This window comes from Neoarius graeffei, chromosome 25 (assembly GCF_027579695.1).
Source record: "Neoarius graeffei isolate fNeoGra1 chromosome 25, fNeoGra1.pri, whole genome shotgun sequence".
NCBI classification, from domain to species: Eukaryota; Metazoa; Chordata; class Actinopteri; order Siluriformes; family Ariidae; genus Neoarius; species Neoarius graeffei.
In genome coordinates, this window is record NC_083593.1 from 52,737,971 (window position 1) to 52,762,682 (window position 24,712).

Here is a 24,712-nt window from a genome sequence, read left to right on the forward strand (position 1 = left end):
GAACCTTTCCAAGTTCAGATTCATAATTTCATTACCTTTCCTATATGCATCAGACAGGTCAAGGGGTGCATTTAAAAGCTGAGCCTCACTCTGATCTTGTCCTGGAAACCAGAATAGTTCATCCTCATTGTGGAGAGGAATTTTGAAACCACACACTATAACCATCTCATTGTGGAGCAAGGCACTTGGATAGTTAGATATCTGCCCATTTCCCCACACCTCCTCATCTGGAGCACACGCATAGACATACTGACCAGACCCATCGGTCAGCAATGCATAGATATACTCATGATCGGTGTAGACAAAGTATCCACAATCTCCATCATCTGCCTGCCACCACATACCTTGCTCGAGAAGTAAGAGCCATTGTTGGTACCATTCTGTATCTTCAAAATATGCATAGTCCTCTATATCTACAGAAGTGTAATTCCGGCCATTAGGGCAACCAATTAAACCAGGATCGCATTCACTATTTGCAGGTTGTTCATATGTTCTCGTGCATGTATTTTCTCTATTAGCAGGATATGATAAATTCGTTGGATGTTCCTCACAACATCCTTCAGGATATACTACAGTATTTAAACTATAGCAGCTTTCCTCATTGAATGACTGCCAACTACCAAATTTAGCATTGTCTTTTTTGCTCAAATTTAAAACACCTTCTCCTTCAGTACAGGAGCCACAGTTATTGAGCATATCCAAACTGTTATGGATGCTCCACATTTTTTGCACATTTAAATTGTTGATGGTACTGTTGGGATACTCTTTCTGACTGTTGTTAAATACCATCCAGTCATGTGCGGAATAGTACTGTTGATTTTCATCCATGTTCAAGCTTCGAGGCCATTCTAGCAAAGCCTCTAAACTTTGTGCATGACTATATTTCCATGGGTCATAGCTCAGTGAGTGGTTATTCATCTGTTCCCTTAGAACAGAATTCTGGCTCCAGTAGTGTTCATAGTTTGGACCAAGTCCATAAAATAAGTTATTGTTACAAGCATGCGGCTCTGGGGAACTATACAAGGAGGGATAGCTCTGTGTTAAATATGGCTGGGGTGTCTGTACTTGACCTGTGAGGCCAACTGGGGAGATAGGATGAGTGTCAGTACTATACAAGTTATTTACATGATTTAAGAAAGAAGAATCTGGAAAAGTTGACATATCTGGCAAATGACCTGTGCTATCTGAAATATAGGCTGCATTCATTTGTTGTGATCTTTCATAACTTGCCAAAGTCCTCAGGTCCAAATTATTGCCATCACTGTAGACAGGCACATTATTTATGACCATGCCATTACATCTATATAGACAAGAAGCAAACATAGCACTGCCATTTGTTTCTTTGTCCATTTCCAGGTCAGCCCCTGAAGGAGATTCATTTGAATGCTTTTTTAAAATGTTTGAAATCAAGCTTGGGGAGGTTGTAACACAGCCACTCTGATCCATACACTGCACGGATTGTCCCCCTGAATCAGGAGGCATTTGGTCTCTCACTAGAGTGTGGAGTGGAGTCTGCTGTTTATATGATGACACATTTTGAGAATCCTCGTTCTGTACCCCCTGCCATTGTTGTTTCTGGTTGTGTGGAGCCCATTTACTCTGTGCCGCTTCTTCAGAAGAAGCTCTCAACTTGTTCAAATTTCCAGACAAGACTTCTGACTGGGTATCTTCTTGTGCTAGAGGAGGGTACTGTTTGGTTGATTTACTCTCCAAAGAACTTTCTCTTCCATTTTTGGGTTTTGATTGTTGTGTTGATGCAGTCTGCATGGCAGATAAATTACCTGATGAAAACTTGAAAAGGCCAGAGAAAAAGCTCCCATGTTCATTTGCTGGTTGAGATGCATGGTCACTCTTTCTAGAACATTCCTCTATGATTTTCTGCCTGTCTGGGTGATCATTTGAGATTCTTGAGTGATGTGTTTGAACATTTTGCTTGGAAGGTTGATGAGAAGGATGAATACTTGCTGGTACATTTTCATGCCGCCATGAGTTAGCTTGATTATCTGAGATACTATCGCTGGAAATTAATTTGAAAAGACCAGACAAAATGCTTCCTTTTTGAGATGATGCTTGCTCAGGTTGTGGAGGTTGTTGGTCTGTGGAGTCTCTGTGTTGAGGTGGCTCCTTACTTGATACAAAAGGGACGCCTAAAGGAGAGGTCTTGTGTGCTTGTGGATGAGTAGTTGGCTGATTTTCCAGATGGGTCAGAGCAGGATTTGATATTTGACTTGGCTCATTTCTTGGGTGCACTGAGTTAGACTGTGTGTCTTCTGATACATCGCCAGTAGAGGCAAATTTCATGATGCCAGAAAACAAACTACCTTGTACAGAGTGCAGACCTGTTTTAGGACCTGCCGTGTCATCAGAAGACAAAGATTTAAACAAAGTAGAAAATAAGCCTCGAGTTTCTGGCTGAGAAGCATTTGGTTCTACAGTAGAGGATGGGCTTGTTTTTGGAGTTTGTTGCACATTATGGCAATCTTCCTCAACTTCCTTCACTGGTTTTTGGTGTTCACTTCTTACTCTGTTTTGATTTGACCCAGTAAGTGGTTGAGAGCTCTGGTTCACCAACCTCCGACTCTGTGGACTAGCAGTCCGCACATTTTCATTTGGTGCAGTCTTAAGACTTGAAAACCAACTAGTTTCTAAAGTCATCATGGGCTCCGTTTCAAGATGATTCTGAGCTGGAGAGCTGGATTTGTTGGGATTTAAAGAAACTTTAGCTGCATGGTTACTTTTAGACGGAGCAGTCTGAGCTGGTTTGACTGTATTTTTTGGTGAGCTTTTAAGTTCACCAGTATTATCACCTGAGGCAAATTTTAAGAGTCCAGAGATCATTGCCCTTTCCGCTTTTGGGGGCTGCTGGGTAGGCACGTTGCTTGAATCAAGGAAAGGAACTTCCATTTTAGATGCCTCATCATGTTTGAATAAAGATTTTGCTTCTCTGACATTTCCTGATCTGCACACAGGAAAAACTGTTTGTGTCTGATGTTGAGAAGGTATACAAGGTACTGGAGAGATCAGAGAGCTAAATGTTTTCTTCAAGGGACTGAAAAATCCTAAATCTTCAGTGGATTTGTGTGAGCTCACTGTGGTCTCACTATTGTCACTTTTGATTTGTCTCTCTACAAGGGCAGAGACTGTTCTAGTCTGCTCTCGACTAGGCTTGAAATCTTGAATATCATTTGATTGATCTAATGAATCCCTGTGATTCCTATTAAGCTCATTCCTACAGACTTTTTCTGAAAAACTCTTGCTTGTTTCATTAACACCTCCCTCTGAGATTTTTTGAGGGTTTACCTGTTTCAACCCTGAGCTTACAGAGGAGGGTGGCTGGCATTCGTTTACTTCTTGCTTTATAAGGTCACTATTATTTTGCATCTGGGTATTACTCATGGGTGGTGTCCTTTGAATTATCTCTTGGGGTTTTGCTTCTGATGGTTGGGTAGGCATTAGGAATGTCCTCTTTTCAGCTGGAGTTTCTTGAGTAGGGGATACCACAGCTACTGGTGCTGGACTTGTAGACTTGGTCATAAATGACAACAATTTTGATAAACCGGAGCTACCTTTAACATAATTTGAAGTTTCTGAACGCTGAATAGAATTTGATCTTGTTTGTTTCAAACTTGGCACAATTCTATCAGTGAGGGAGCTAAATAAGGAGTTCTTGGCATTCTTCTGGTCTGATCCCTGTTCAGAAAAAATGATTTCTTTGACTTCCAGAGCTTTGTCTTCATTTAATTCCTTTGAGGTGATCTCTTTTTCATCTCCAAAAGATTCCGTCCTTGCACTACCTTTGGAAGACAGCCTTGATTTGCTCGTTTCAGGCAGGGAACCATACTTATTGATCTCCTCCTCTTTTTCAGCCAGATATTCTGACACAGTTTCCACTAGGCATTGAAGTTCATCTATTGGATCAACATACTCATCACTGGGTTCCTCCACAGGAGACAACATGTCTTCTGGGGTCCATCTCCCAATTTTACCCTTTGGAGTCTTCCCATCACAATATCCTTGAAGCTGGTCAGTGTAGCCACCAAAAGATGAAACTGTGTGTTTATAGTGCTGACTAATCTCAGAGCAGAATTCCTCCAACTCCTCCTCAGATCCTTGCATCTCATCTGAGCCTTCAGAATTAGCGTCTATGCTCAGTCCCAGTCTGGTTTCTTCTTCATCTTGATCTACCATATGGTCATGTAATGTCCCTCCTGGTTTGTTTTTGGCCTGCATTCTAGTTTTGTAGAACAAGCCATTTTTGTATGGCCTCAGGCAAGGCATCATCTTTTCTTCATCTTCTTCCATTTCTGCTACTTGACGGAGTACAAGCTCTCCCCGTTTCTGACGGAGAAGAGCAAGATCAGGGTTGAAAAAGTTCTCCCCAATGCATTCCATTCTTGTGTTTACAAGTCCAACTGGGTCTCGAACCTTTTTTCTCAACCTTCGGTCAATGGTGTTGTAACCCTCTGGATAGGCAGGATTCAAAGAAGTCTTGTCTTTTGTTTTCAGAGGCTGTTGGCTAATCATGGAATTCTGACTGGATCTTGCATGGTGAATGTTATTTGGCTTGTTTTTCTCTACATCCAAGTCATGTTCTTCTTCGTCACAGAAATCGTTGCGGGAACCTTTACCCCACATTTTATATTCGACCTCCCAGGCCTCTACTCCCATACCTGAATCTACAGGAATTATTCTAACCCTGCCTTTTTCATTTAGGGTTCTAATATAAAAGCAGCAGGTTGATTAAAAAAAAAGGAGAAAGAGAGAAAAAAAAATCAATATTAAAAACAGTCAAACAAAAGATGATTAAGAATGTAAGAAAAGAGGAATGTTCTGTTTGAAATTACATTGAGATGAGTGACCAATTATCAATTCTGTAGTGTTATGTGAATTATGTCTGTACTTCAAAAACAAAAATTATCCTATAAGCAGTGTAATACATGAAGGAAATGAAAGGTTAGATAAACAAATATCCAACTAAAGCTAGAGTATTTTAAACTGAAAAGAGATCCAAAAATATGTAATTAAAAGAAAGTAGATCTCCAAATAATGCTTCTTCCAAGGACAGAATAGACAACACTTTTTAGTTGAGTTTTACAAAGTAAACACACAGCAACATGAGACATTTACAACAAAATCAGCAAACAACAACGAAAGTGATACATTCCACATCTCTACATACACTCAGCAGCCACTTTAATAGGAACTTCTTGTTGATTCGAAGTAGAGCCCTGCACTCCCGCGGGACCCGCCGCAAAGCAGTGCGGCGCGGGACAAATTTTGAAAGCTCATTGCGAGCGCGGGCGGGAGCAGGAGTGCACATATGCGGGCACGGGCGGGAGCGGGTGGGAGCGGTGATAAGCTGCAGTCCTGCTAACTAAAAACGTTTAAAATAAAATGTATAAAATTATTAATTTATGTCTATCATATATAATTTGTGCTGGATATTTTATTTGGCATTAATAAAAACATTTTAAGATGCCTAAATTTGCAGAGAGAGTCAGATTGCCATTGATCACCCTAACGGGCAATCCTTTGATCACTCTAATGGCTCGCCGTTCACACCCAGCCTCCAGTGACCCACACTAACATGATGCCTCAATGACACCTTAGATGAGCTGGTCATCAGAATTCTGATTCTGATCCAGGAGAGGATAAATCTCTCTCGTACGTTTCCGATTCCTTTCCTCTTCCGTGTTTGAGATCTCCGATCATGGCAGAAGAGCAGAGCTCCTTTACTGAAGCTCACAGTGCTTCAAAAGTAAGTGCTGCTTTAAAAAGAGGTACATTTACCGTTAAAAAGGTCAAGAGTCCTGAAATCGGATATTCTAGTTAGAAATGCTTTACAAATGTAAACTGGGTTAGCCTGTTTTGTATGGCTGAACAATAAATATACCAAATTTCCACTTGGAATTACGTGCTCACCTGTCTTTTTTTATTTTTTATTATTATTATTATTATTATTATTATTATGAGACACTGACGAAGGCAACAGCCGAAACGTTTGTCTCCTTCTGCTGCTAAAAACAACTGAAATGTAACTAAAAGAATAAGTTCAAGAGTGCGATCCATCTCTCCTTTCACACTAATTATTCATAGGAGACGCACCATGGGAGAGCGCATACTTAAATGATTAGCCTACTTAAATAATAATAATTATTATTATGTCTACATGTTGCCATTTCAACATTCCAAATTCAGAAACAAGGTAAATAATAACAAACGTGAACGTGAGCTGTAGATATTTATGCTGAAATCCACTCAAAGTAGGGGGCGGGGCACCATCACGCTGTGTCAAGACAAGAACTTTCCTGAGAAATAACGCGAACGTCTTCATCATGCGGGATTTGCGGGCGGGAGCGGGACAAAATATGGCAGGCGCGGGCGGGAGCGAAACTGAAAATCATAATTCTTTGCGGGCGCAGGCGGGACTGCACAATGCGGGCACGGGCAGGAGCGGGACTGAAAAATCCAACCCGCGCAGACCTCTAATTCAAAGATTCCTGTTCTTCACAGGAGTGGAACCCAATGTGGTGTTCTTTCTGCTGTTGCATGCGGAGATGCTTTTCTGCTCACCACGGTTGTAAAGAGCAGGGCTTTCCACAAGCGCCGGCTGCCGGCCATACAGCCGACTACACAATTAAGTCCAGCCGGCTACTTTAATGACTATTTTTGTAGCCCACAGGCTCCAAATATTAATTTTCGATTTTAATAAAATTAAATGTTTATCTAACGGACTGACAATAATGTCAAACTGAACCGCACTCATTTAAAGTTGTGATTTGCGCTGTTTGTACCGATAACCACAAATTCCCCGCAGACTTCGTTGATCAAGGGAGAGTAACTCATCTGCGGCCCCGACGTGTGGTGCGCGCGCGCACTCGGCGGAGGCAGTAGTGTGTCGGAGGGAACAGAAGCAGAGATGACGCTTATTTTGTCTCCGGTAAACCAGTCTTCTCTCGTTCAATTACGTGCTGGCATCAAAAGACACCGTTGGTTGTAAATGAAACCAAACTGAGTGGTTGGAGTGTATTTTCATACACAAATGGAGAAATGTTCGCCGAGTGTGTAATTGTGTAGCCCCACTGCAGACCGTTGTCGTTGTTAATTCATAGCATGCTCAGCTGCGTGAATGTGTCATGCACCGAAAATAAGAGATTTACAAGCCAGGAACGCCTCATGATGCAATACACAAGAAAAGAAAGAAAATTTACTGCCATTTTACTTTGTATTTGAGTAAAGTGAATAAATAAATGGTCTGTGGAAAATAAATGTAACCCTGGGAACTGCATGCACAGGAGTTTATTTTGTGTTTACTCCCCCCCCGACTGGCTACTTGTTTGTCATGGCTGGCTAGTATGAGCCTTAGTGGAAAGCCCTGAAAGAGTGATTATATGAGTTACTATATCCTTCCTGGCAGCTCGAACTGCTCAATCTGTCCATTTTCCTCTGCCCTCTCAACAACAAAGTGTTTGTTTCCACCCACAGAACTGTCGCTCATTCACTCACTCAGTGATTTTTGTTTTTCGCACCATTCTGTGTAAACTCTAGAGACTGTTGTGTGTGAAAACCCCAGGAAGGAGATCAGCAGTTTCTGAAATACTCAAACCAGCAGTCCATCTGGCTCAAACCAACACCCATGCCACAGTGAAAGAAAGTCACACAAAAATTGAGATCACAATTTTTCCCATTCTGATGTTTGAATATTGTGAACATTAACTGAAGCTCTTGATTTGTATCTGCATGATTTAATGCATTGTGCTGCTGTTGAGGGATCGGCTGATTAGAGAACTGCTTAGAACAGCTGTCGGTGGATGGATGTTCTTAATAAAGTGGCCAGTGAGTAGTTTAATTACACTAAAGCTTCACAGTAGTCAATGAAATGCCAAAGAGAGAATCCTCCATAACAACAGAACTTTAGGCTCAACAGACACCACCACAAATACCTCCAGTTCCACAGTTTCTACAAAACCCAAATTTCAAAATCGAACCCTCATTCTGGTTTCAAATGGCGGAGCTCTGAAACATCACTACGTTGAGAAATACACGTACTATACTATTTCATGTTCTATTATTGGATAATTAGTAGGTTTTACCTGCTTGGATGATTGTCTCTGTAGTCCAGTTCAAAGCTATGCACCGAGTCCGTGCAGGAGTCTGGGTGTTGACGGAAACGTGGTCCCACTGGGTACTGATGAACAGAGGAGTTCGGCTGAGCCGTACTGTGGTAGCGCAGGGGTAAACTGTTGCTCGTTTCGCTCCTGTAGTCACTGTCCCGATCGTCCATTACACTGTCCAGATCATCCAATGCTATGAGGTGAACATAACAGACTCAGGATAAAGCTTTGTAAAATTCAAAAAGCTTTAAATTAAAAATAAAACAGCAAATGAGGATCACATTACAGAGCCGAAAGCTGGCCTTCACAAATGCAAGGGACTGGCTGCCATATCATGCCTTTTGTATTGGCCTGGACTTAAAAAATTCAGGTTTAAACCATACGAAGCATGCCACATAAATTACACACACACACACACACACACACACACGCCAGAAATAGCCAGTCTTGTTTATCAAGCAGGTTATGAATTTACTTATTTGTAAAATTTTCACAAAAGCACTTACTCAAGAAAGAAAAATGTGCAATTCGTGAAAATCCGGTTGTTTCAGAAAACCTTTTCTGCGGACTTACTCTTACCAACACGACGATTATTTTTCCAATAAGAGCCTAAAAGTGTTTTATTCCTCTTATACCACAGCAATTTTTTTTATTAACAGATTACATTCAACAGCCATTTAAAAAAAAAAAAAAGTTAGCTCCTGTTATCACTTATGTACGGAAGAGCGATAGTTCCACTAAGAAATACATATATTTTTTTAATTTCTGAGAAAAAAAAAAAAAAAAAAAAAAAAACTCAATTTTCGAGATTAAAGTCAGAAATTTCAAGAAAAAAGTCAAAAATCGAGAAACAATCTCAACTTTTGAGAAAAAGTGTCAAAAATTTGAGAAAACGTGTCAAAAATTTGAGAAAAAGTGTCAAATTTCGAGAAAAAAAAAAAGTCAGAAATCTGTAGAAGGCGGGCTTCCATACGGAAGTGACACTCACTCGCGGCCGGTAGACATGAATGGCTGAGACCAGAGCCATGGAATTCAGAGTTGTGACAACCGGGGTACAGGAAGTCGGTTGGTGATGTGATTCACGTAGATTCAAATACTTCTAGGCAGCGGCTTTCTGTTTGCTAGAGGCTAACACAGAACCACTACATAACAAGCAAAGATTAAGTAGAAACGAATTACATTTACCTTTACCGCACTTTGTGTTCTACGGCCACTTCCTGGAACTAGTGGAACTACGTCAATGGCGATCTATGTGTCTAGTTCCAGGAAGTGGCCGTAGAACACAGAAAGTGCGGTAAAGGTAAATGTAATTCGTTTCTACTTAATCTTTGCTTGTTATGTAGTGGTTCTGTGTTAGTCTCTAGCAAACAGAAAGCCGCTGCCTAGAAGTATTTGAATCTACGTGAATTTTTCTTTTTTTCTCAAAAACTTCGACTTTTTTTCTCGAAATTTCTGACTTTAATCTCGAAAATTGAGTTTCTCAGAAGTTTCCAAATAAAATATAAAACCCTGGCCCTATTGCTCTGCCGTAATTATGTTATAGCAGCTATAAAACACACACTCCTGCTCTCTTTTTTTTTTTTTTTTTTAAGACGACCAAAAAAAAAAAAAAAAGTTGCATGTAATATTACATACAAACTGCGAAACCTAAACTCGTGGAGACTTTCCGGCGTCAGAAAACTTACTGACGCTTACAAATCCTCCTCAGAGAAAATTTCACCACATCAACAATTACATGATTATCAGACTTCGATAAGACGCAGCATTCATGCAAACCTCTGTGAATACACTGTTCCAACAGAAACAATAATGTATCAGAATGAGCACATTAATAAAAGTATATACCTCTGATATTTATTTACAGCTGGCACTAATGTCAGTGCTGCGGTTATAGACGTGACGCATCACCTGACTGATCAGGATCAAGAATTCAACAGCGCTGTGGTATAATGAAATATAAATGTGTGTAGGTGTGTGCGCGCGATATGACGATATATATCTTGTAATAACTTAAGAAAAAAAAAAAGTCCTTAATTTCATTGCATCACCAATCACTCTCTTTACGGCAAAAAAATTGTCAATTATATTGGATGCAGCCACCGCTGTTGTTCCGAATAACGGGTTGCTAGGTGCTACTAAGGCTAAGCTGGGGTTGTTAGCTATGGATTACAGGTCAGTTTTCCCCCCACTCAGCCAAGTTACAGGTACGTTGGCTGTGAATAAAAATGTTCCTTTATTAAGAAATTAATTCTTAAGATCCAAGATGCAAGATTTTGGATCAAAACATGTTTTGTTTTGGTGACTAGCCAATGCTCATAATGTCACCACTATCATCATCCTTATCAAAATATGCACTTACATTAGGGTTTTTTTTTTTTTTAATAATTATAATTAAATAACTTTTTTCTGATTTTGGTAATCTGAAAATGCTACAGTCCTGATTTTTTTTTTATAATAAAAATTATTTATCAATAATTTTCAAGTTGTTCAATTAATAATTAACAATAATTATTAAACAAACATTATACATATGAGCCACTTTTTCCATGGAATAAAAAACATGTATTCTATTCCCTTCTAGTGGGTTTATTGATGCCATGCAATATTAATCATACATCACTTATCCTCTATGTATTACGTTACTCTCCCCAATGGAGAATGAGCATGCAATATTGTCATAATATTGCATGTTGTCAAGACAACACGACGTCACATGCGAAGATCCAATGACAAAAAAAACTTTTCTGTTGCGCATGCGCACAATCGTTTCTTTGTCGGCCGGGAGAGGGAGAGAGAGAGAGAGAGAAGACGGGGTTAATTCAGTGCTCGGTTTAAGCACTAAATAAATAAACTGAAACTAAAGACGCGCTGAACACCCGAAAGGCTACCAGAACTTTGTATATTCTTCATGCATATTTATAAGGGAAAAACAGACCAATGGACATCGAAAAACTGGAAGAGAGACACGGAGATGTAAAATTTCCACGCTAGCAAGTGACTGACAGTTTGTAAACAAAAATGGCCGCAAGGTTTGCTTCATTCAAAGCGGACGACTTAAAATTAAAAAAAAATTTTAAAAAAGCCAACGCGCTGAACACCTGAAAAGCTACCAAAACTTCACTGGATATTCTTCACGCATATTTACAAGAGGAAAAACAGACCAATGGACATTGAAAAACTGGAAAAAAGAGAGCAATAGAGGAAATATTGCCAAAGTTCTACTTGAAGGTGAGGAAAAGTGACGGAGTCTTTTACAAGAGGACTTCACTCAGCAAAGCCCTTTTGTTTTGAACAACTGCAATTTAACAATTAACTATGACCAAAAGTAACTGAACTCGAACTGTCTACCTGGATATCACTTGTATACAAATTGGGTTGTTCAGGCTTTTTGGACTTGTACCATTTTTATTGTTAGAACTTTGACTTTGGACAGTACATTGGATTGACAGAACATTGAATTACATTCGATCAGCATCACTATTCAATATTGCTAAGTTACTGCCCTGTTCTTAACTTTTTGTAAAATGGATAATTGTTCCATTGAATGTGTATAATAATAATAATAATAAACAATAATGGCTGGCTTTTTTCATGGTCTATCAGATATATTCCATTCAGCAACTCGTCTTCAACTTGTTCACGATCATGCTAGCTGAATGGAATATATCTGATATACCACTCAACGCCAGATAATATTATTAAATATGAAATCAATTATTAATACTTCTTGATTATTATAAAGTTAAATTTTTTATTGATGCATTTATTCAGTTTATTTATTTAAATTTACTTAACTTTATTCTTTGAATTTACAGAAAATGTGCAAGTGTGTACTATCTGGATATTTAACGACCTATATCAGGATATGATACTTTGGTCATATCGCACAGCCTTAAATCTGTCTTTTTTGCCTATTTTCTGTACAAATTGCTCATGACTAGGAACTGGGGAAAACCTTGTTAACAGATAAACCATACAACATGCACTTCAGCCGGGAAAGCAAAAGGGACTGAAGGAAAGAATCCAGGGAGCAGCAACCAGATGTGAGGGGAACAGTGCATTTTTCCAGACCTGCACTGCACAGGTTAATGTTTTCCCCAATTTCCTCTGATTCAATTCAAGACCTCAGAGCTGACCAGAGGACTACAAGGAGAACATTAAACGGTACTGTGGGTAAACATTCGGGAATAATCTGTAGTTTTAGGACAAAATCATTACGTACTCTGTGAGCTGGGCCATCCGAAATAGCTGCCTGGTAAATCAAACATCAGAGAAAGGAGGTGAAATGACTCGATTAAAGTGTTCAACTAAAATCTTCCAACTGGTGTGTGGAATACTTTTTCTACACAATGGTGTGTGGTGTATGGAAAAAAGTGTACAGACTGCTGGTGAGAAGCTTTACAGATACAGACGTGACAACATGGCGCCACCTGGTGTGTAAAATATAGAAGTACTCACAGCATTGAGAAGTTGCTAAGGGAACAGGACGTCTTACTCCATCATCCTGTAGCGGGAACTCATGTGAAAAATAAAGGTCATAGTCGTTATAAATCACACACCTGCATGCATTTCAAAAATACTTCCAAAAAAGTACGGTCTGTTTAAGTGTGCTTTAGCACTGCAAAAAGTAGCCACTCCCAAACAAATCCATCAGTCATTTATTCTACACATGCATCCCCTTACTAGAAAGGCACAGCAAAATGTTAATTTTTTTGTGGGTCTCTTATTGCAGAGAATTTTTTTTAAGGTCACTTCAACATGCAACACACGCATGCTGATTGCTGAGATCATACCTATGTGGTGGGTTCTCTCTAAAATTGACGGTAGGTTGAAAGAAAAAAAAAACGAAAAAAAAATGGAGGATAAGCCAAAACAAACTGGCAACATAATACAATGAAGAGATGATGGGACTTAGGATTATGAACGCTTTTCCACTGACAAGGTCCTGGATCTCCAACCAACATAGTTCTTGGCCTGCAAAAAGGTGCATTCCTTCAGCAAAACCAAGAACTGGTTGGATATTGGAATTACATTGACTCCCTGACAACTCATTTATCAACCTTGTTGTAAAGATGCGTATAAATACCAACCAGATTTAAAAATGAATAAATAAAAAGCTTCAGTTAAGCAGATTTTCTTCATACTCATGTCTGTTGAATACTAAAATCACCCATTAAAACCAAAAGGGCAAAGCTCACGGAGCTGAAAATGACAAAATTATAACCAAAAAGTCAATTTATAAATAAATAAAAAGCAAGCACATTAAGTACAGCATGCATTAAGTTTCCCAGTAAGGCAGCTCAGCCATTGCAGCATCTTGCACACACTAACACTTCCTCCTTTCACAGGCTGCCATTACTTTTGGCCCAATTGACCGACTAGTCTTGTCTTAATTTATGGAATTGTTTTTGTCTTAAGACACCTCTCTGTTTTAGCAAGCATAAAAACTTTTTCAGTAGTTTGTGCTCCACTAGCACTTCTGTGGGATTGGACCATACGGGCTAGCCTTTGTGCCCCATGCAAATCAATGAGCCTTCGACACCCATGACCCTGTAACCAGTTCACCGGTTGTCCTTCAGATCCTTGGACCACTTTTGGTAGGTACTAACCACTGCATACTAGGAACACCCTATAAGATGTGCCATTTTGGAGATGCTCAGACCCAGTCATCTAGCCATCAAAATTTGGGCCCTGTCAGTCGCTCCTTAAGCTTGCCCATTTTTCCTTCTTTCAACACATCTACTTCAAGAACTGACTGTTCTCTTTCTTGCTGCCGAATATCCCACCCCTTGGGAGGTGCCATTGTAATGAGATAATCAGTGTTACTCATTTTATCTGTCTGTGGTCATCAGGTTATGACTGATTGACGTACTTCTACACTGGCTAGGTTGTGTCACTATTGAACTTTCCTGCCATCTACTGGATTTTAAGAAATGTGGCATTTGTTGAACAAGGACTTCTGCCAAGGCCAAATGTTGTATCTGGCAACGTTGGCGAAAGCAAAACTAAATTACCGGATCCCACCCACATCTCAGATCCGCTCCAAAATGCAATGGCTTCTTCCTTGGCCCATGCTCCACCCTTCCACCAAGTTTCATGGAAATTGGTTTCATAGGTTTTGCTCAATCCTGCTTACAGTCAGACAAACAAACCACACCCTCCTTGGCAGAGGTAATAACATGCGATACACAGAAACCAAGATCATCTTCCAATCAGCAGAAAGAGAAGTTGTTTAACCAACATTTTCTGCTTCCATTAGAAGTAATATTTTTCTTCACACATTAATTTTAAAATCAACTAATAAGGAGGTGTGTACAGATGTTATTTATTCACAGATAGATGAAAGGAGCATGGCTTAGCATTTAAAAACACAGTTCAGTTCCTTAAAAAGCTCCAGCTCCATGTCAGTGGAAGATTTGTAAATCTCACTTGAACCATCAGAACTGGAAAAATAATCTTGTACAAATGGTCCAAGATGCATCATTGAGAACAAACATGTTGCAGACAAACAGAAGGTGTAAAGCACTTGCAAAGCATACAGGTCAGTACTGTAGTCATCAATTGTGTTGTCATGTCTCACCTCATCATGCATCCCCATGGCATTGATGCTCTCCAGTTTACTGGACCAATACTGAGCCTCATCCTCTGGGATTTCTGTTGGCGATGGAGAAGAAATATTTGAGACCATCACCACGACCATCTTCATATAATATAAAACCACATCTTTTGGCTCCTCCCGTTAGGGGTCGCCGCAGTGGATTATCATGATCCGCATATTTGATTTGGCCTTAGGTTTTTACACCAGATGCCCTTCCTGATGCAACCCTCCCCAGTCTATCCAGGCTTGGGATCGGAACCAAGCATGCCCTGGCTTGTGCAATCCCAGTGGCTGGGTGCATATTACTACATCTTAAGAGTTCTAAGGTTTGCACGGTGGTGTAGTGGTTAGCACTAGTGCTAACCACTAATTCTTGGTTCGAACCTCAACTGACAGGGGGCCTGTTAGTACCGGTTTTCCCCGTGTCTGCATGGGTTTGCTCCAGGTGCTCCAGTTTGGGGGAAGCCATGGCCAAATGGTTAGAGAAACAGCTTTGGGACTAAAAGGTCACTGGTTCGATTCCCTTAACCAGCAGGACTGGCTCAAGCGCCCTTGAGCAAGGTGCCCAACCCCCAACTGCTCCAGCAAGAGTGGTAGTGTACCTTGTGTCTGACTAGCCAGAGAAAAACTGATAATCATGTATCAGTTCAGGCAAGAACCCAGCCATAACTAAAACTAAGCTCCAGTTTCCTCCACTGTCCAAAGACATGCAGGTAGGCTAACTGGCTACTCAGTTGCCCATAGGTGTGAACGGTTGAGAGAAGAAAACCTCAATAATAATCCAGTAGAAGACAATGGGAAGCCAGTACTGTAATTTTTCTGTAGAAAGTTTGACGGGTGGAGTTGGAGTGGCCACATCACTGCAGTGGATGGATCATGAAAAATATGGTGAAAAGAACCCTGACTCTCTAAGGTTCAGTCCTCAACTGCTTACATACCAAAAAAACTCTTTCCCAAAACATCTTACCAAGGTTTCCAACCCAAAGGAAAAACTAGAGACCTGCGCAAGTCTGAGCTCAGCCTTTTACTGATTGGGAGGTAGTTGTACAACCCCGATTCCAAAAAAGTTGGGACAAAGTACAAATTGTAAATAAAAACGGAATGCAATAATTTACAAATCTCAAAAACTGATATTGTATTCACAATAGAACATAGACAACATATCAAATGTCGAAAGTGAGACATTTTGAAATTTCATGCCAAATATTGGCTCATTTGAAATTTCATGACAGCAACACATCTCAAAAAAGTTGGGACAGGGGCAATAAGAGGCTGGAAAAGTTAAAGGTACAAAAAAGGAACAGCTGGAGGACCAAATTGCAACTCATTAGGTCAATTGGCAATAGGTCATTAACATGACTGGGTATAAAAAGAGCATCTTGGAGTGGCAGCGGCTCTCAGAAGTAAAGATGGGAAGAGGATCACCAATCCCCCTAATTCTGCGCCCACAAATAGTGGAGCAATATCAGAAAGGAGTTCGACAGTGTAAAATTGCAGAGTTGGAACATATCATCATCTACAGTGCACATAATCACCACAAGATTCAGAGAATCTGGAAGAATCTGTGTGTAAGGGTCAAGGCCGGAAAACCATACTGGGTGCCTGTGATCTTCGGGCCCTTAGACAGCACTGCATCCCATACAGGCATGCTTCTGTATTGGAAATCACAAAATGGGCTCAGGAATATTTCCAGAGAACATTATCTGTGAACACAATTCACCGTGCCATCCGCCGTTGCCAGCTAAAACTCTATAGTTCAAAGAAGAAGCCGTATCTAAACACGATCCAGAAACGCAGACGTCTTCTCTGGGCCAAGGCTCATTTAAAATGGACTGTGGCAAAGTGGAAAACTGTTCTGTGGTCAGAAGAATCAAAATTTGAAGTTTTTTATGGAAATCAGGGACGCCGTGTCATTCGGACTAAAGAGGAGAAGGACGACCCAAGTTGTTATCAGCGCTCAGTTCAGAAGCCTGCATCTCTGATGGTATGGGGTTGCATTAGTGCGTGTGGCATGGGCAGCTTACACATCTAGAAAGACACCATCAATGCTGAAAGGTATATCCAGGTTCTAGAGCAACATATGCTCCCATCCAGACGACGTCTCTTTCAGGGAAGACCTTGCATTTTCCAACATGACAACGCCAAACCACATACTGCATCAATTACAGCATCATGGCTGCGTAGAAGAAGGGTCCGGGTACTGAACTGGCCAGCCTGCAGTCCAGATCTTTCACCCATAGAAAACATTTGGCGCATCATAAAATGGAAGATACGACAAAAAAAGACCTAAGACAGTTGAGCAACTAGAATCCTACATTAGGCAAGAATGGGTTAACATTCCTATCCCTAAACTTGAGCAACTTGTCTCCTCGGTCCCCAGACGTTTACAGACTGTTGTAAAGAGAAAAGGGGATGTCTCACAGTGGGAAACATGGCCTTGTCCCAACTTTGAGATGTGTTGTCATGAAATTAAAAAAAAAAAAAAAAACCTAATTTTTCTCTTTAAATGATACATTTTCTCAGTTTAAACATTTGATATGTCATCTATGTTCTATTCTGAATAAAATATGGAATTTTGAAACTTCCACACCATTGCATTCCGTTTTTATTTACAATTTGTACTTTGTCCCAACTTTTTTGGAATCGGGGTTGCAGTAAGGCAAGGCAAGTTTATTTATATAGCGCATTTCATACACAGTGGCAGTTCAATGTGCTTTACAGAGGTAAAAGCAAAACCGTAATCAATAGAAAATAAAATTACATAAAATAAAGGGGGAAGAAGAGAGAAAAAAATAAGAATTAAACAATAGTAGAAATAAAATAATAAAATGAAGTAAAAGTTCAGTAAAAAACAGCAGAATAAAATAGAATAAAAGTTAAGTAACGTTTAAAACATGTAAAGATGATGTTTATCAGTTAGCAGAAAGCATCCGAGAACAGCTTGGTCTTTAGTCTAGATTTGAAGCTGCCAACAGCAGGAGCATTTTTGATGTCCTCTGGCAGTTGGTTCCATAGCTGTACTGCATAGTAGCTAAAAGCTGCTTCACCACACTTTGTTTTAACAACAGGTTTTACCAGTAAATTTTGCTGCGATCTGGTAGATCTGATTGGGTTAGGCCGCTGCAACATATCAGAGAGGTAATTGGGCCCTGTACCATTTAGAGATTTGTACACCAGCAGCAATACTTTAAAGTCAACTCTGTAGCTTACTGGAAACCAGTGAAGGGACCTTAGAATTGGAGTAATGTGCTCTGTTCTTTTTGTTTGTGTGAGAACCCTCGCCGCTGCATTTTGAACCAGCTGAAGTCGTTTGATGGTCTTTTTTGGCAGGCCTGTGAAAAGGCCATTGCAGTAATCAACCCTACTAGAGAGATGAAGGCATGTACAAGTTTTTCCAGATCGTTTTTTGACACAAGTCCTCTTAGTTTGGAAATGTTTTTAGGTGATAAAATGCCGATTTAGTGATTGCTTTCATGTGACTGTCAAAGTTTAGCTCGCTGTCAATGAAAACACCAAGATTTTTAACCATATCTTTTGTTTTAATCCCCTTTGTGTCAAGAATAGTGGTAATCCTGAGTCTTTCATCTTTTTTCCCCTCAAATAGAATTACTTCTGTTTTATCTGTGTTCAGCTGAAGAAAATTTTTAGAAAATTAGTAGTTATGGTATGTCATGAGCCTGGGTATATAATTATGTTAGAGGCTCTAGAAGGTTGTAGAAACACAGCGGTATGGCATAGGCTTTATACAATACAAAACATCAGCAACTTAAGACAGTAAATTCTTCCATTAGATTGATATGTGGGGGGAAAAGTCTCAGGAACTGGTACAAAGGCACAAATAAGAAAAAAAAAAAATAGCCTGCTCAGAAATACATCAACACCAGGATTCGAACAGATATTGCAAAATCTGTTCCTTTCCTGGACAGTGCTCTAGACCAGATGGCCATGTAGGAATACATCGCAGACTGAGGTTATGCAATGTGGCACTTACAGTACCAATCAAAAGTTTGGAAACGCCTTCAAAATTCGATTTTTTTTCCCCCTACATTGTCGAACAATACTGAACTCATCAAAACTATGAAATAACATATGGAACGTATGGAATATGGTAAAATAAATAAAAAGTTAAAAAAACGTTTCATCTTTTAGATTCTTCAAAGTCGTCACTATTTACCTTGATAACAGCTTTGCACACTATTGGCATTATCTGAACCAGCTTCATGAGGTCGTCACCTGGAATGCTTCTCAATTAACAGGTGTGTCTTGTCAAAAATGGAATTTCTTGCTTTCTTAAAGGAACAGTCCACCGTACTTCCATCATGAAATATGCTCTTATCTGAATTGAGACGAGCTGCTCCGTACCTCTCCGAGCTTTGCGCGACCTCCCAGTCAGTCAGACGCAGTCAGACGCGCTGTCACTCCTGTTAGCAATGTAGCTAGGCTCAGCATGGCCAATGGTATTTTTTTGGGGCTGTAGTTAGATGCGACCAAACTCTTCCACGTTTTTCCTGTTTACATAGGTTTATATATACGGAGCTCAGATATCAACGCGCTGCTGAAGCGCGCAGAAGGTGTTAGTACGCCTGTCATTATAGTGCGGACTTTCCATAGCATAGAAAATCGCCACGTTTCAATTTGTGTAACTGAACTTTGTTTCATGTCACTGGTCATATAAACCTATGTAAACAGGAAAAATGCGGAAGAGTTTGGTCGCATCTAACTACAGCCCCAAAAAATACCATTGGCCATGCTGAGCCTAGCTACATTGCTAACAGGAGTGACAGTGCGTCTGACTGACTGGGAGGTCGCACAAAGCTCGGAGAGGTACGGAGCAGCTCGTCTCAATTCAGATAAGAGCATATTTCGTTATGGAAGTACGGTGGACTGTTCCTTTAATGCATTTGACACCATCAACCAGTAAAGAGTAAATAATAAAAACAGTAAATAGCCCTGTTTGACAACTGTAGTAATCCATATTATGTCAAGAACCACTCAACTAAGTAAAGAGAAATAAGAGTCAGTCATTACTTTAAGAAGAAACCTTTATTCGTCATATGCACACTTCAAGCACAGTGAAATTCATCCTCTGCATTTAACCCGTCTGAAGCAATGAACATACACACACACACACACACACACACACACACAGAGAGCACCCGGGGAGCAGTCAGGGGTTCGGTACTTCGCTCAAGGGCACCTCAGGTTGACGTGGGACGGCCTTGGGCTAACTGCTTGGGACTGCGGGGGAAACCGGAGCACCCAGAGGAAACCCATGCAGACACGGGGAGAACATGCAAACTCCACACAGAAAGGCCCTCGCCGGCTGCTGGGTTTGAACCCGGAACCTTCTTGCTATGAGGCGACCATGCTAACCACTACACCACCGTGCCTTTAAGACAGTGTCTTTTAGTTAATTAAAATAAAGAAAAAAAAAAAAAAACATTGAATTTGAAGGGGTTTCCAAACTTTTGACTGGTACTGTACATAGTCAGTATGCAGTGGCACCACACCACGACTGTAGAATTGCTACCTGAGGCTGCCACGCCAATGACCATCTTACATTATTAAATATACTCATACAGACCGGTGTCTCTATAGGTTTCAGCCAAACGCTGAGCCAAAAAAACGTAATACTCAACATACAAGTATGTCAAGTGAGGAGGTTTCCATTAACACATGAAGCTTGAGAAATGTTTAACATGTTCCAATAAGTGTGAATATGAAATTTAAATTCCACGCCATACTGATAGATCATGAAGACGATTATTCTTCTGGAGATACCACCTGAAACGTTCTCTGATGGGTTCTACAAAGAACCTTCAGTGTTCCCAGAGGGATGAACCAAAACAAAACCACCAAATGGAATTATAAATGGATAAAAATTTCAAAAGTGTCACTATTTAACAAACAATACATTGTAATTCTTGGAAAACTTTCATTATATGCTCCAACAGAAAAATAAGCCATTTCAGAGTGGAATTAGCAATTCTGCTTCATGACACCATCCCAACACTTTATATTCCTTATTGAATAACCAGAAAAATAGAAGTAGTTTTGAGCAGAGATTGTAATTACACCTGGTTTAAACTTTATTTTTTTAATCTACCTGCTCAGCGACAGTGAACAGAAACAGTAAAGTGAATCAACGCTGTGTGTTTCTGCATCACATCACCAGCCTTTGAAGGCATGAGCAGCCACTGAAGGACAGCTTCAAAGAGCTCAGATAAAACGGGCAGCTTTATGAATGGGATCAATCACTGACCGAGCCTGGGCTATGAAACCCAACAACGAGAATTAGCAAAGAAAGCTTTAACGCCAAAATGTACATCTCACACACACACACACACGCACGCCATTAAAAATAAAATAGCCTTAATGATGCTGGAGCTCATACCGGCCATGTGTGTGTGCGCGAGTTTGAAATCCAATCACTCCTGTAGGAGGAGTAGCGATTTTTGTGAAATTGCATATGACCCCCGTGTAGCCTCATCCATGGCAGGTGGCGCCACCTGATGAACAATTCTTGTTGGAATACGTCTTGAGTCTTCTGGGTGAGTTTCAGTGAAAACGTCCCAGCGGTTTACAAACAGTAGCGTTTAATGTGACGAGTCACCCAAAAATTTCAGACGCCCATAAAATCGTAAAAATGACAGGTGGCACCACCATCTTGACAAGTTTTACACACACCAACCTGGGGAACATTCCATACGAGTTTGATCAAAATCTTATCACTCCTGTAGGAGGAGTAGCAATTTTCGTAAAATTGCATGTGACCCCTGTGTAGCCGCATCCATGGCAGGTGGCGCCACCTGGTGGTATAATGTGATGAGTCACCCGAAAATTCCAGATGCCCATAAAAATCATAAATGTGATGAGTGGTGCCACTGTCTTGACCACTTTTATGCACACCCACCTGGGGAACATTGTATGCGAGTTTGATTGAAATCCGATCAATCCTGTAGGATTTCTGTAAATTGTGGACAAATGAACGATGGATGCATGATTGCATAAGCTCATCCGGCCTGGCCTATGGCTAGATGAGCTAAAAATGCTACAGCTTTGTCAATGTTCATGAGACCGGGTTTTATTCTCCAGAGAGCATTCCGGCTCCTTACATCTTTTCACATAACTCCAATTTTAACAGTTTCCCCTTGAAGAGAACGTTTTACTGCTTCTTGGGATTCGTGCTCAATACATTGGCCTTAAAGGCGTCACGCAGTGGCGATAAAAGTCGCATTATTCTGCACCAGAATGCTTTCGAGATTCGAAATAAATTGACCGTCGATTTTTCAAAAGCTTCCCGCGGTTGTAATCGGTCCTTATTTGGTCATGCCCATCACTTGAAATTTCCCACGTTCGCAGCGCCCCCTCTCGGTCAATGGAACAGCTGCGTGACGTCATACCAGTAACCACTCGGTGCAGTTGCAATGGCGGACACACCAGAAAATAGTAGCGATGCTGAGGAAATTAGCTTTGATTTTAGCGATACAGAAGAAGAAAATGGCCCACAAGTAGAGATTTTGTCAGCTGAATGTCCTGGTGGTATCCAGCCTTACAGATTTGAACCCGAGCGCTCATCTTCAGAAGAAAATGAGGACAGTTCTGACGACGACAGAAATGAAGAAGACCGGCGACTTGAAGAATTGTTTTGGTTGGTTTCTCTGACTAAATCACTACTTGTGTGTATTTTTAAAGACCATTTTCACTTGAATTAGAATGCTGTGTGATTAATCTATGATTATGTGTAATACTGATAGCTGTAGGGGTGAAAGTATAGCTAGAAAGATTGAATTCTAGCAACTTGACAGCTTGCGATCTCGCGAAATGCAGTGGGCCTTCTGATACAGTAGACCCCTTGATATTCCAGTTTTCATCATTTTCCTTTTATTGCAGTTGATTTTAACTTGATATTCAGTATGTTATAGGCTGGGAGTATTGAGCTTTGTATTGTACTGTTTAGTAAATGTACAATCGTCAGTAATAAGTGATAATTATTAGTTAAAGGCAGCTCTGTGGCATAAATCATTGTAAAATTTGGACACAAGTCCAAATTTGGCCTTTTGGTTTCTATCCTATAGATCTATTTTGCTCTCCCATGATGATCTTAGACCTATTAAAAGCGACATGGGGTGTTGTACATAATATTGCAAGATCATGGAGGTTTAATTGGAGTTTTGTGAAACTTCTTGAACTGTCTTGTCAGTGGGAAATTCGTGTAAGGCAATTCCTGGCTGGGGCTCATTGTTACAGCCAAACACAATACACCGATTAGGCATTTTGTATCACAGAATATTAATACATCATTTCAGTGTTTTGAGTGTTCAAAACTATCCACAAACTGAATAAATCCACAAAATCCGCAATGTAAACAACTCTGGTAAACGCACGCTATAGAGAAAACATGGCGACAGGCCAGCATCACCCAAGGGAGATTACTGGTATGACGTCACACATAAGTTGGCCTAGTTAACGGCTGGCTGCCTAAATTTGGCTGTGCGCGTCAACTTTAAATGCTTGTAGCGGGCGCATCGTGACACTGAGATCGCGGGAAACCGAGGGGCTTGAATAACCCACCAAACCCGACATTTTGACACATGATATAGCCTGATTGCTGAAATTACCGCACGACGCCTTTAATGCAGAGCTGGTACTTTGGAGAAGATCTTGGACAGAACATCCAATCCTTGGTCGGTTCACATAACTTTTGGCAACCCAAAAGTAGAAACAATCTCCAATCAAACTAATGCTTGGATGGTAGGCTTAGCATGAAGTCCGTGGAGCAGAAGAGCTTCTGGATATCTGGTGGCAACATGCATAACTGTCAATAGATACTGATGACCAGGTTTTGATTGAAGCAAAGGACCTCAACAATCCAAAAGACATGTTCAAATGGCTCTCCTAAAGCAGGATACAAAGATGGAAAGGAGCAGGAGGCATCAACAAAAGAACTGTTGGAGCATGCAATGTGATGTATAGCAGGAACCACATCATCGCTCTCTAGAGCTACAGAACTTGGATATCTAGAACAAGAAAATGATGAAATGCTGCAAAGGCTTGACACTTTAAGGAAGAATCTGTATGGTGCACAGCTTCAAGTCCAACCCTTATAATGCTCAAGGCAAGCTCTGGAACATCCAGGACAGGCTTGGGCACAGAATCAAGATCAGGGGTTTTAGAAGGTTGAGCAACAGACGCATGTTTGGTTAACATTATTTGCTAAATGACAGTGTAGTAGGTCTAACTTGGTGACATTTGACTGAACCTACATCTTCATTGTCCAGAAAAGACAGGACAAGAATCAGTTCAAGTGATAACATTTACTTTTCTGGACAAAAACGAGCTCTCGTTGGCTCTGGGAACTAAAACACTGAACTGCAGGCACTGGACCTAGGAAGAGTAAGTTCAGAAGAGGCAGAGATGGAAAAGAATGAAACCTTGGTTACACAAGCAACTACTTTAGAACTCATGACCATCTTGACATGTCCTAGCCATAAACCATCGATTATTAAGACTTTGAAATCACCTACAATTCTACAGAGCTGTCGTCAAAACTCATTCCGCTTAGAGACACGGAAAAATATACTCCAGTGAAAAATTAGAAATTTTTTTTCTCCATATATAACCTAATCAATGAATGAGCAAACAAGATTTACAAGGTCAGTTGCAAGTTCTTTCAGCCTTGAAGAGGCATGCTGACTTTCGGAAACTCGTTCAACCTTGATGACATTTAATCAAATCAATAATTAAGAAAAAAAAAATCCATCATGGATAATGGAGAGCAAGCGTCAGACAGGGAAGAAGAAGCAGAAGGAGCAGATGCTCACTGATCCACAAGGATTCCAGTGTGACGTCAATGAACCATAACCGCTTGAGGTTTTATGGTTAAACAGGAATGAGAAGATCTTAGCTGATGTTCTATAGAAATGTCATTGAACATACATAAAACACTGTTTTAAGGCAGGCAGAACTTTTTTCAATTCATCCTTAAAACAGAATGCAT

At 40.4% G+C, this 24,712-nt stretch overlaps 1 protein-coding gene across 1 annotated transcript in view; it reads right to left on the bottom strand.

Annotated features, from left to right (window-relative positions):
* The window catches only part of unc13bb (unc-13 homolog Bb (C. elegans)), a 152,704-nt gene that overhangs the window by 72,210 nt on the left and 55,782 nt on the right, over positions 1-24,712 (bottom strand). The window contains exons 6-8 of the mRNA XM_060908482.1: positions 14,695-14,768; positions 12,573-12,630; positions 8,094-8,307 (exon numbers count right to left, since the gene is read on the bottom strand). Of these exons, the coding sequence (XP_060764465.1) occupies positions 8,094-8,307; positions 12,573-12,630; positions 14,695-14,768 (346 nt within the window). The remainder of the gene's footprint in view (positions 1-8,093; positions 8,308-12,572; positions 12,631-14,694; positions 14,769-24,712) is intronic.